The following is a 12,163-nucleotide window of genomic DNA, read 5'->3' as shown; positions in this document are numbered from 1 at the left end:
TAAAGATCAGCATCCATCAATAGAATTCATGCGAAGCGGCTTTTGAACCGTTTTGCCTCCCTTCATAGGACGTATAAGTTGATGGAAATAGCCAAAACTTACTGCAGCATTCCTTCTGCTGGACCCCCTTTCAGCACATCAGAGATCACAATGGACGTCTCCCCGCTCTGGAAATGAGGGTTGTCCCGCCCACCTGAGATGGCGATACCAAACCCGAAACCCGCGGCCTGTGCAGAGGTAGATTTGCACACCGTACTGATTAATGACTGGAAGATACACGAGGCCCGGCTCAGGCTTTGCTCATAACAAAAACACGGCTAATAAGCTCTCTGTAGGATAATTAGAAGGCAGAATGTTATTTAGGTCGAACAATCCAACGTGAGCCGAGTCCCCGAAGAGAACAAATCGATACATTTACTAAGTGCGCTTCTGAATTTCAAAAAGCTTCCCAGGAAGATTTTGGGAACTGCCGCGATAAAAGCAAGCCGCCTGACGTAAAAGGGATCGTTCGCACGCCCGCGACAACAGAAGAGGTCGGCAAGGCGGGGAACCGCAGGTCGCGCCGGGCCGCGCCTGCAGCCCCGATAAAGCCGCTAATAATTAGATTACAGCAAGCGGGCCGGTCTAGACCGGCGCGCTACACGATCCCGAAGCACAGCGACGCTAACCGACAGGAGTTAACCGTCTCAAAAGTCAAATCGGAAAACGCACAACGTCTGGTGTACGGATTCACCCGCCATCCGGGGGAATATGGTTCTGAATAGCAAGCGGGCGAGTCTGGTGGTCGAGGACGAGGAGGTGAAGGATGTCAACGGTCACACCACCCCGTCCCACCCGCCGACGTTTGGTATAATCTATCCTGGCAGGTCAGACAGGACGGGATCGCTCGGAGTGAAACTTTCCTGGACCCCCCCCCCCCCCAAACAGGAAGGAAGTGAAATGAAGCAGTAAGGAAGCCAACGCTGATTTCTGTCTTCCTTAGCTTTGCTTCCTGCCATCTGGGTTCCTTGGCTATTGTTTCGGTTCTACGTATCCTGCTGACGCAACCGCCTCTCTCGGCACACAGGGAAACACACAAAAGGTGGCGCGGCGCGGAATGCCAAAGATGGGAAGAGAGGAGAACACTTACCCTGTGGAGGGTCACGGTTTGCTGTTCCCAGATGACCGTTTCCTCCATCGCTGCGCTCTGCAACACAAGACGGGAAGGGATCAGTGTTTGGAAGACAATGAGCTCTAAGAGTACTTAATATTCGTATTTGAAAAAGGGAAATGTGAATTAACAGCTGGCAGAGTCCGACTGGGTGCAGAAGACCGAGTCAGCAGGGGTCACGTGACCGATGAGGAGGACGAGGCATTTAGCTCCGGCTCGTCACGGCGGATAACGCTGAAGCGGGGCGGCCATCTTAAAACTTTCCCTCATTCCGTAGTTACGTCACACACGCGCTTCGCTTCATGGACGATCGACCCTTGATGGCGTTGGTGCGTCTACCAGTCTGACTGCGCCAGATTGAACCTAGAAGATGCGATAAGGCTTAGACTACGGGCCAAAACAGACGCTCCTGAATTTGAATCTCTAAAGACTATTTTTATTAAACTTTGTCCCCGGCTTTGAATCGCAGCTTTGTCCCGCTTCCTGTCCGTCCGCCTGCACGGAACGCCGCTTAAAGCCGTCTGTGGCGGAACGCCGAGCTCGGTCCAGCGTGGCCGGTGAGGGCGAGGGCATGAACAGCACCGCATGTGGCAGGGCGCTCATTTACTAGAACTTATAGGTATAATCAGCGCTTTAAAATGACATGTCATCTGTCCATCCCATCATCAGGGTGATCGTCCTCACCCATCACCAGAAACCTCACACCCGTCATCAACCACCATTCCCGCTATCAGCTCCCGTTAGCCCGGTCGTACGGTTTCACGCTGCGATGCCGCTCCAGATGAGGACGCTCAATATTCCTGAACACACGAGGACCTAGTCTTTGTAAATACGAAGAAAAACAATCTGTGACTGAGGTCATTGTCTGGTTCTGACAACAAGTCCGTGTGTGCGACACCAAAGCCGCTAAAGATTTGGACGGAGACGTCTCAGTCGTTGGAACACAGCGGCTCGCTGTCACCAGCCAGGAGCCGTGTTGGCCAATCACAAACCACCGAGCGCACGCTCGCGTGGATTTCTCTGAAGCCCCGCCCTGTTTACATTGTCCTTGTCTCGCTAGAGTTGTAAAATCCTGTTGGATGAGTGAGCACTATAAACATTTGGGCGGCGTTTCGTTAGCGGATATGATCGTTTGACCCACCTCAGCCCCACCGACGCAGCCGCTTGGGTCCGAATCCTGAACTCAAGCCTGGGCCCGCCTTTGCTACGAGATTAGCCGAAGCTAGCCCCAACAAGCACGTAACCAGCTCCATGTAGATGTCCATAATTGTCTCAGAAGTTGGGTCTTCCACCTCCCCCTCCCACAGCAATCCCACTATTGTGTGAAGGGACTTGACCCATTTAACCACAGTTCCCCCCCCCCCCCCCCCCCCGACATTCCCAAACGCATCCACTCCACTAAAGAATTTTGTGATATATTCAGTCATCCATTCATCCATCCAACGAGTCCAGTCTACACCATGAGAAAACAGCAGCGCGCCGCCAGTCATGTGACCAGCTCGGCAGGTGGCCTCATCCTTGCACTATGGGTCGGACCAGGAGACAGAGGATGAGGACGAGAGCAAGACTACGGGCCGCTAATACCGCCTGCATGCAGTATACAACAGGGTACTTAAAACTATAGATACATAAGCTCAATTAAATGCTTAACATTTAACTAAATCCATACCGAAAAGCTTGTGCGAGTTATATTCTGCTCCTTCGATATTAAACACTGCTCAAGGAGAGACTTTATGGGAGGTGAGGGCGTCGACCGTCGTGAGTCAGAAGAGAGACTGCAGTTTGAGATCAATAACTATTTAAATGAAAGATTTGAATGGGTGATGCAATAGCAAAGGCCAAGTTCCTGTCGAATATGTTGCATTGAAAGGGCTCGAAGGTCACTCGTTTGCTCCACATAGTAGATAACAAAGATGGTTAAAATGGTGACAGTCTCTCAGGCTGCTCCACCGGGACGACAGCTTCGACTCTCCGATGACATCATTATAGTAATTAATCACTGCGATGGGAAGTGATCATTAACAGGCTGGCTGATTGAGGGCGGGCAGAAAGCAGAGGTGACGGAGCGCGACTCGTTCAGAATGAATGAATGAATTTCAACTGTTAATTAGGATGTGTTCCGGATACGAGCGGCCAATGAGGGCTCACACAGTGTGAAATGAAAACAATATTTATCTACGATCAACCGCTAAATTATCTCAAACATGATGTAACAGGGACATTCTTGTCTCACACACGCACAAAATAAAGCAAAGATCACCCAATAAAAAAAAAGACATAAATTAAGCACGTCTCATTTTCTAAAGTTCAGAAAATAACAAAAATACACCAGACGGGAACAAAGGATGACGCTTATCTCTGAAGTCACGGAGTTGTGTGAAACAATGGCGCTTTAGATGCCGACGAAACCGATGGCGGCTTGGTGTATTTATACATCCATGTTAGTCAGACTTGAGCTGCGGCCAGTAAGGCCCAGGGCTGGGAAACAAAGCAGCCAACACACACACACACACACACACACACACACACCATGATCTAACACTACAGGACCTCTTTGTTCGAGCTACAGCCGGCGTGTTTTGGCCCTGCATGGCCCACCATAACACACAGTCCAGCAGCGATGATAACGGCTCGCTCGGGCTCTTCAAAGGTGGGGACTAATCCGGTTCGCTGGGAGAACACCGACTGGAAACTGTAGCGATGAAGTTAATAATACTCGTCTGCAACGCTCGGCGCTGTACGGCCATCCAGATTGCCACTGCAGAGTCAGCCGATGAGCAATTATGAACCGTTGGTGACTGGAAGAGTCCCAGAAAGAGCCGCAGACATGTAGAGTTGGGGGTGAGCAAAGGGTAAGGGGCGTGTACAACACTGTTTGTTCTTGTGTAACAGGATGAGCTTTAAAGTCAAAGTTCTGGACTTGAAGGGGTTTTAGAAGAAGGATAACGAAAGCTTCACCAATGTAACCGTTGTCCAACGTTCCATTCGTCACCGCCTCTCTTCATCTCGTTCCCTTTCATCGGAATCACAGGAATGCTTCAGAAAGTAGGCGATTTAATAATAAAAAAAAGTGCCTTTGAGATCAAACCGAGCGGTGTAGGTGGAAGGGTCCAGAGATGGCATCGAGGGCGAGGTGAAATCCCGACAATGCTTTAGGCCGGTGTGCCTGCTCGTCTCTGATAGCCCGAGGCAGGATGTCGGCAAGAGCGGCTGGTACACCCACAGGAAAACACTCCACTTCCTGTTTGCAGGAAACCACTCCAGCTTCGAGAGAAATCCTGGTGCACGACATAAAACGTCTCCTGGAATGATTCTCTCCCCCCCCCCCCCCCCCCCTCTTGCTACGACCCTAAGCCGAAAGAACATCCTCCTCCAGAGGACAAACAGCTGACTCATCTCGTTGTGTTTTTATTCAAATAAGCCAAGGTCACGCCGCTGGACCCATCCCATGGCGATCAGGCACGAAACGCACGTCTGCAACCTCAGCCTAAACACGAATCGTGTTTGCATCTCCGACAATTCTAGTTATTGAGTCGTTCCGGTGTTTAAAAACAGACAAACATACAACGTCTGGGTGGAAGCAAGTGTTAGAGGGGCGACAAGAAAGTGGGCATCGACCATTTAGGATCAACATTTAGTCTGGCGTCTCACGATGAACCTCCCTCGTCGGGGTGAAAGTATCCATGGCAACCGTATCGCCCCTCTTACCAAATGCAACGGACCGAGTGGGGCAGCAGTGCACTCAAACAACCCATAATTAGAGTCACACGCATATGCTCTATCCGGAGGGCAAGTTCTCAAGAGCAAACAAACGCAAAAGCAAAGCCACTAATGTAAGCCTCGGCGTTCGGCCGGGGCGGCCGGGCGCGCCACGCTCGCCCCCAACGCGAACGCAGAGTAAAAACCGAAGCTGAAGGGAGGAGAGAGGGCTGCACGGGCGTGCACGTGAGCGCTAGTAGCCAATAGGCAGATGACGATGATGATGATGATGATGATGGAGGGGCTGATAGGCTTGGGTTAATTAGTCTCCAACAGCAGCTCTACGGCGCCACCCAGATCCCAGAGAAGCTTTCCATCAGGAATATCCTCAAAACGACGCAGCACAGACATTCCCGACCGAAACGCGACACGGAGTCGCTGCTCAAAAAGTGAAATACAAATCTATAATCCAGGTTTCTGGATTAAACTGTTCATCCGAGCCATGCATCCCACTGATATCTAGTGCCGTCTCGGGACAGCAGACAATAAAATGGCTGGCTGGCTGAGAACAGTGTCACGTCTGTGTGTCGGTCTCATGATGGGGATTCCTCATGCCCCTCCTCTGTAGCAGTACATGTATATTAACAATCCACAGATTAGGGATTTGTTTGTCCCCCCCCCCCAGCGTAGTCATCCAAACTGAGCAACAAATTGTCCTCTGCCTGGAGAGAGGAGGACGGCTCAGAGACGTGGGTCGGAGTCCGACTTTGGACTCTTCCCACACTCTGCCCCGTTGGTTTGATTCGAGTTCTGGACGCAAACAGATGGTGATCGCAGGAGACACTTTCCAAGACAAAAGATGTTCTGCACAGAGAAACATCTTTATCGCTGCTGCTTCTCGTCGGACGCATCCAGACCGGCGCTCCAGATTTACGTTTCAGTGTCTGTTGGAATGAACTGTGCGCCGAGGCATTGAGAAAGATAAGCAGATACAGTCGTGGAACATTTGGAGTCGGCCAATCACTGCACACACAACTATCAGTAGTTCCACTCTACTCCTCCCAGTGCACACAAACACTCTCTGCAGGAATGTGCAGAAAAGATTCGGCCCGTTTTTGCTGGGGAATGGTTTCGCTCACCTTTTCCTCACCTCCCACTGTCTCGGTCTCTATCCGTTTCAATCCCCCCCCCCCCCTTTATAATAACTCTTCAAGTTTGGCAATGATCACAAAATAAAAGGTCAACCTGAGAGCATCAGTATTTCCTGTTACTTTAAATTCAAATAGGATACCGTCGCCATCAACAAAACGAGATTCACGGCGAGGGGAAGAAGCAAGGTATTTGTTAGTGATATGTTCCGATTAGGAAACACAAAGTCAACTTGGTACAAGTGTAGGAGACGCTCTCCGTGTAGAGGAGGACAGTACCGAGGTATAGCTAAAGATGTTGGCAAAACAAATACTCCAAAGCAATATGAGCGTATGGGATTAAAAGTACGTCAGAGTTTGCAACAAAATGCGTGGAATTAGCAACACCATGAATCTCTTGTTGACCTAAATTTGCCAGTAATCAAATCCTGAATAATGAGTCCGATTAAACCGACTCAGAAGTTTAATCAACCCAAAATAATCTGCGTTAATAAACAACGTAGAGTGTTAGTAAGGCGCACATTAACATTATTAGTATCTGTTAATGATGCTAAGCGCATTCATTAACATTTGCTTGTCTCTACTTTACAGAAACACTTAAGTGTTCCACGGCGAGGTGCGTCAACGCAGCAGCGACAGATTATTCCACTGACGGAGAGCAGCGGCATTTAAAAGTTCAAAAACCAATTTAAAAAAAAACAACTTTCACATTTTCACACAGCAATCTTTGAAAGTATGCAACTCTGAACCACAACCCGGCTGCAGAGTCACGTGGTACCATAAAACAAGAGGCCAAGCCCACTCAAAGGCATTCCCAAGCCTTCGGAGGACTGGGCAACAATGGGAATGTTGTAGGGGAAGAAAAAAAAAAAATCTATAGTGAATTAATGAGTTACTGTTGGAGCGGTCATTTTCCCAGCACTTCACTGGCAATGTAATCACCATTCCCGCCAGAGAGGACAGAGAGGGGGGGGGGGGGGGGGGGGTGCATTCTTTAACGTAAAGTCCAACCGCTGCAAGATCACACACAAATAACTTCTCATCAAAGAACACCTTTTAGACGCTAATAATCGATACAAAGGAAATTGCATGAATTAGTTATTCTTCCTGTGCGGACCGGTACCGGTGGTTGGGGACCACAGCTTCAGAGCATCCGTTAGAGGACTGACGTATTAAGAAGCTCGAGTTCATATCCGCAGAAAGCGATCGGAGCCGCGTCTCAGAAGTGTGAAATACCTGCAAACCGGCGCCGGACGGATGCAACGGGGGATTCTTCAGGCATCAACGGTTCACTGACGGAGCGGGCTCTAGATTTGGGTTGAGCTTCCCATATTTCAAGCAGTAAAACAATCATTTAAAAGGCTTTTTGGTGTGTTTTAGGAGGGAGTTATCAGTACCATAATCAATTTTCAGAACATGGCACAACTGCAACCATCCAACTCCCAAAATAACTTTTGTGCATTATTTCTTTTTCTTTTTTTTTACAATTTTAGTTTTAGTTGGTGTAACTGGTTTCACAGACAGACATACGTCACTGGGATTGGAGAAGGCGACGCGAGGCGAGGCTTAAGAATGGCATTATGGTTTTTCGAGATCATCCAGGTGGGGAGACGGTGCTGCGATCCCAACCGGAAGCCCGGCTTGAAGTGGCAGCTTCTTCTGCCGGTTACCCTCCAGCTGAAGAAAGGAGGAATGGATGCAAAGTCAATTAACTTTGTTATTTCTCATCTGCTTTTATGAGCGTGTAAGATTTATTTTTAATTTGGCAAAAAATGATTAAAAACCTCAATAAATAAACGATAATTTGCAGGCAAGAAATTTCTATTATCAGCGAGCGGCCTCAATAGGAGAGACGCTCTCTTTTCCGAGGCTGGTGGTACGTGGGAATCATCGCCGCCCGCTAGCTGATGACTGGGATACCCGGAGAGAAAGGACGCGGCTGTCCCCCCAGCACCGTGGAAGATAAGCACATTGTGAACGTGCACGCGTCCGCGTTAGCGTTAGCGCATGCAGGGCAACGAGCCTTGGGATGAATCTGTTCCAGCCTCTTTCTCTCCCCTCTAACCAGCTGAGCCGTGACCGCCACATGCCCCCCCCCCCCTCGTCTTCTCCATCCCCTCTTGCATTGTCATTCCCTTCTGCCTGACAGGACGCAGGGGCCGGCTTGGAACGCTTTGGCCTTCCGTGGATGGGCATTAGATAAGGAACAGCCAATCAGGACTCCACACGTTTCCTTCCATCATTTCTATTAAGAACACCAGCGAGCGTGGGGGGGGGGTTAAACGGTGTTAATCCCGGTCCGTTCTCGCTGAGGGAGTGCCGTGATATAATATCGAGACTCTGAAAGGTCAATAGCAGCGCCCAGCCACTCACGTGACAGAGAAACGTGTTCACGGGCGGGTCAGAGGTCGCTCCCATCGCTGACCCCGGCCCGTCTGGGAAAACTCAAAGTTGTGCATTTCATAGCGAGCTTCATGCCACGAAAAAGCCCAAGAAGCCCAAACGCCGCAAGACAGAGGCAGTCCTTTGAAGAGCCGCCATGTGACTCAGATTAAAGCCGCTGCATCGGCCCCTCCCACTCCTTCCCTTCTACATTTCATCCCTCCTCCTCCCTCAGAGGGCTGTTTCTGTTTTCCTTCGCTTTCCCACCTGCCTCCCGCTGTGCGTATCTGCCCTGGATTTTCCTCGAGGGATGAAAGGATAAGCGGGTCAGAGGTCCTCGATAGCCGCTGCACTCCGGAGCCCCCCCCCCCGGAACCGAAACAACGCAAACAGCTGGGTTCTCTCAAAGTTTCTTTTTTTATCTGGACTCTGACAGGAGGCGACTCTCATAACAAGGGGGGGCTCACTTTGATGATCACAGCCCACTTGTCTCCTCCTCCTCCATCACAGTGACAACTGAAAGTGGGTCTCGACCTTCTGGACACAATCACGACTAGACAGGCGTGGAAAAACGAGGCATGGAATCCCGACTGCATTCCCGCACCAAGACAAGTTCCTGTGTTTCTTATTTCACACCTGATGGATGGAAGTCGCAGGAGGAAGTCACATCGGTCGAGTTAAACTGCAGACACGTGATGCTTCTTTGGAAGCGGATGACCAAGCTAAATGCTAAATGATTCCATCCCCCGTTTATCGCTTGCCACACCAGGCCTGACGGCTAGCCGGAGCCGCGGGACAAAAGCAGCACCTCCTGTCCTCTCCCTGGCCCTTGGTGCTGCTCCCTCCTTCATTGATGTGTAATCATCAAAGCTAAATAGAGGCTATTCTAGGCAGGCTGCGTGACGCTAATTAATACAACCCCTTCACGCACATTTATTTTTCACTCGCTTGTGTTTGGGTTCTTTAGAAACACAAGTCTAAATGCTGGAGGGCAGGTTTTTCATGTTCCATCATCTTGTGACGATTGGCCGAAGGCCAAATTTGTTTTTTTTATATATTAGCTACAAAACGTTAGCCTAGATTGGGCTAAATTACACCCAGATCTGAAAACACATTACGGCATCATTAGCTCCGCCAAGGAGGTCATGTTTACGACGCCGTTTGTCAGTCAGCAGGATTCAGGAGAAACTGCTGGATGGATCGAGATGAAAAACAATCTGGAGATGGGTCTTGGTCCAATTTAGATCCCATCACATATTGAGAGCCATCCGGATACCCATTCGGATACAAACATATCTGGGTTCTCCCATTTACTTATAATGGAGGCTTTTGTCTAAAAATCACACCCTGTCGAATATGCATTCAATTTACTCACCAAAAATAAAACCATCATGCAAAGTGTCTTCTGGATCTGATTCAGGATGAGGTCAGGAACAAATGTTACATTTTAACATTAAAACCCACTTTATGTATTCAGAAACCAGTTAAAAATCAACTCTGATTCACTTTGACTTTTCATGGTTGGTGTATAAAGATAATTAGAACAATCTAGAACCTTTTGGTGTTGATCCAGATCACCATGTGGACCGTGTAGATCCAGCCCGGATGGGATTGAGCTGCTTGGCGGAGGTCTGCGCTACGAGTGCTTTTCTAGTTCAGTCTGACGTGCAAGACTATCGAGACAAAGCTTCGCCCCCACAGGTAAGAGGACACATTTTAGTGGAAAGTTCTCTCTAATGTTCATCATTATTATTATTATCATGGACGGTCACTTTACATGGAGCCCGACTAACGCCGACGGTACGGCGGCTTCTCAACAGTCACCAGGTGGGAGTGAATACTCGGGATATTAAGCAACAAAATTCCGAGAAATGTCCGACATCAGACCTCGGGGGGAAAGACTTTTTACCAGAAGCTGCTTTGGATATTTAAAAAGAGACAGTTAACCCTGAAAAATTAAAAATACAGGCTGCACTATGACAGAGGAAGCCCCCCCCCCCCCCACCCAGACTCCAAACAGTAGGAAGACAACAACAGTAGCAGGTTTACTCTAGAAATAGGCCATTAGAGGCAAACGTCCACAACTTCAGACGGTGAACAACAGATTAACGTCCATCAATTACGAGCCGCCGGCGTCTTTCTGGCGAGACAGACACCGCGATGGGGGGGAAATAAGATGGCCTTCCAGGCTAAAATAAGGCCCCACTACACACACACACACACACACACACACACACAACGCAAACACACAATTTACACTCGCGTAGTAAAAACTGGAAACGCATGAAAGAACTGCAGCGATGACAGTAATGAGCTTAAGCAAGGTTGGCGTCACACGATCGCGTAATGCGGTTGATGTCACTGCACTGCCCGCTGCACCGTCATCCAGTTTGCGTTTCCAATTCAAATCAAACCACGTTTGAAACCTTAAAGTCTTGCGAGGCCAACGATTGAACCGAAGCACCTGCAGGCGTCAAAACGCAACCAGTCGCCCGGCGAAGGAGCCTCTCGGCCCGCGACCAATCACAAGCCTACTACGGTAGTAGCCTGACGTCAAGGCGTGACCCGGGCCTGCACGACGTCACTACAGTAGTAGTCTGACGTCAAGGCGTGACCCGGGCCTGCACGACGTCACTACAGTAGTAATCTGATGTGAAGGCGTGACCCGGGCCTGCACGACGTCACTACAGTAGTAATCTGATGTCAAGGCGTGACCCGGGCCTGCACGACGTCACTACAGTAGTAGTCTGATGTCAAGGCGTGACCCGGGCCTGCACGACGTCACTACAGTAGTAATCTGATGTCAAGGCGTGACCCGGGCCTGCACGACGTCACCAGCCGACACGATGGAAGCGGTTTCGCCCAACTGGAAGAACCGACCAAACCTGAATATCATTCAAGTCTGTTTGAAAAACAGAGCACATTCTCAGCTAAACGCACACGTACAAAAAAAAGATTCCGAATTATTTAATTACTCTATACTTATTCGTTACAATAAAGTTAATTATAATTACAAGGGTCACATGTGCCTCTTTTCCCAAATAGTAACAATATCCCGCAAATGATCTAAATGAATATAAAATACAATCAAAATGTCGCCGATGCAAAGAAAAACAAATCTGGGATCAGTCCCCCTCCAGAGTTTTCCATGAGCATTCCCTGCTGATGAACCGGGAATCTGCCCATCAACAGGTGAGAGCACAGCCGGCTGGATCGCCTCCACGAACCGGCTGATAAAAAAACTAACTTTAGAACGCCAAACTCCCGCGCACACGCCTCCCTCTCACGCACAGCCCCGCACACAGAGTTCTAGCCACAGGACAGCTACACGCTTTACCCTGCCATTGTTCGCCCTTCAGGTCAAGCCCCGGGCTTTATTCGACCCGGCACCCACCTTGTTCGACGCTTTGGACGACATGCTCCAATCCCCCGTCCGGTTATCAGCAGTCGGCGTGTGGAACTCGGTGACTGCCCGGGGCCGAGTGGCGCTGTCCGGGTTGGATTTTTCGCCCAGCTGCCGCCACGCCGGGCTACGTTGTTATTTTTATTTTATCCAGGACGACGGCAAACACGTCGCGAAGAACCGTGCGCGAAGTCCAAAGTTCATTATCTTATCTCCGCGAGCGGGGGGTCGAGTCACGGGAGGAGAACCGGAGCTGAGGTGGGGGGGGGGGTGAAAGAAAGAGAAAAGGCACCAGCTTGCTCCGACGCTTCGTCGCTAGCTCCGGGATGAAAAGTTGGGAAGCGTCGGCATCGCTCGGACGGTGTTCGGCTCCGGCAGGGC

The 12,163-nt window shown here is 49.8% G+C and overlaps 1 protein-coding gene across 1 annotated transcript in view; it reads right to left on the bottom strand.

The window, feature by feature from the left end:
* Nucleotides 1-12,163, bottom strand: part of tjp1a (tight junction protein 1a) — a 41,187-nt gene that overhangs the window by 14,100 nt on the left and 14,924 nt on the right. Inside the window, exons 2-3 of the mRNA XM_068738797.1 lie at nucleotides 1,130-1,186; nucleotides 103-227 (exon numbers count right to left, since the gene is read on the bottom strand). Coding sequence (XP_068594898.1) covers nucleotides 103-227; nucleotides 1,130-1,186 — 182 coding nt within the window. The remainder of the gene's footprint in view (nucleotides 1-102; nucleotides 228-1,129; nucleotides 1,187-12,163) is intronic.

Source organism: Brachionichthys hirsutus, chromosome 1, assembly GCF_040956055.1.
Source record: "Brachionichthys hirsutus isolate HB-005 chromosome 1, CSIRO-AGI_Bhir_v1, whole genome shotgun sequence".
Lineage (NCBI taxonomy): Eukaryota > Metazoa > Chordata > Actinopteri > Lophiiformes > Brachionichthyidae > Brachionichthys > Brachionichthys hirsutus.
This window is presented reverse-complemented; position numbering and strand designations above follow the sequence as displayed.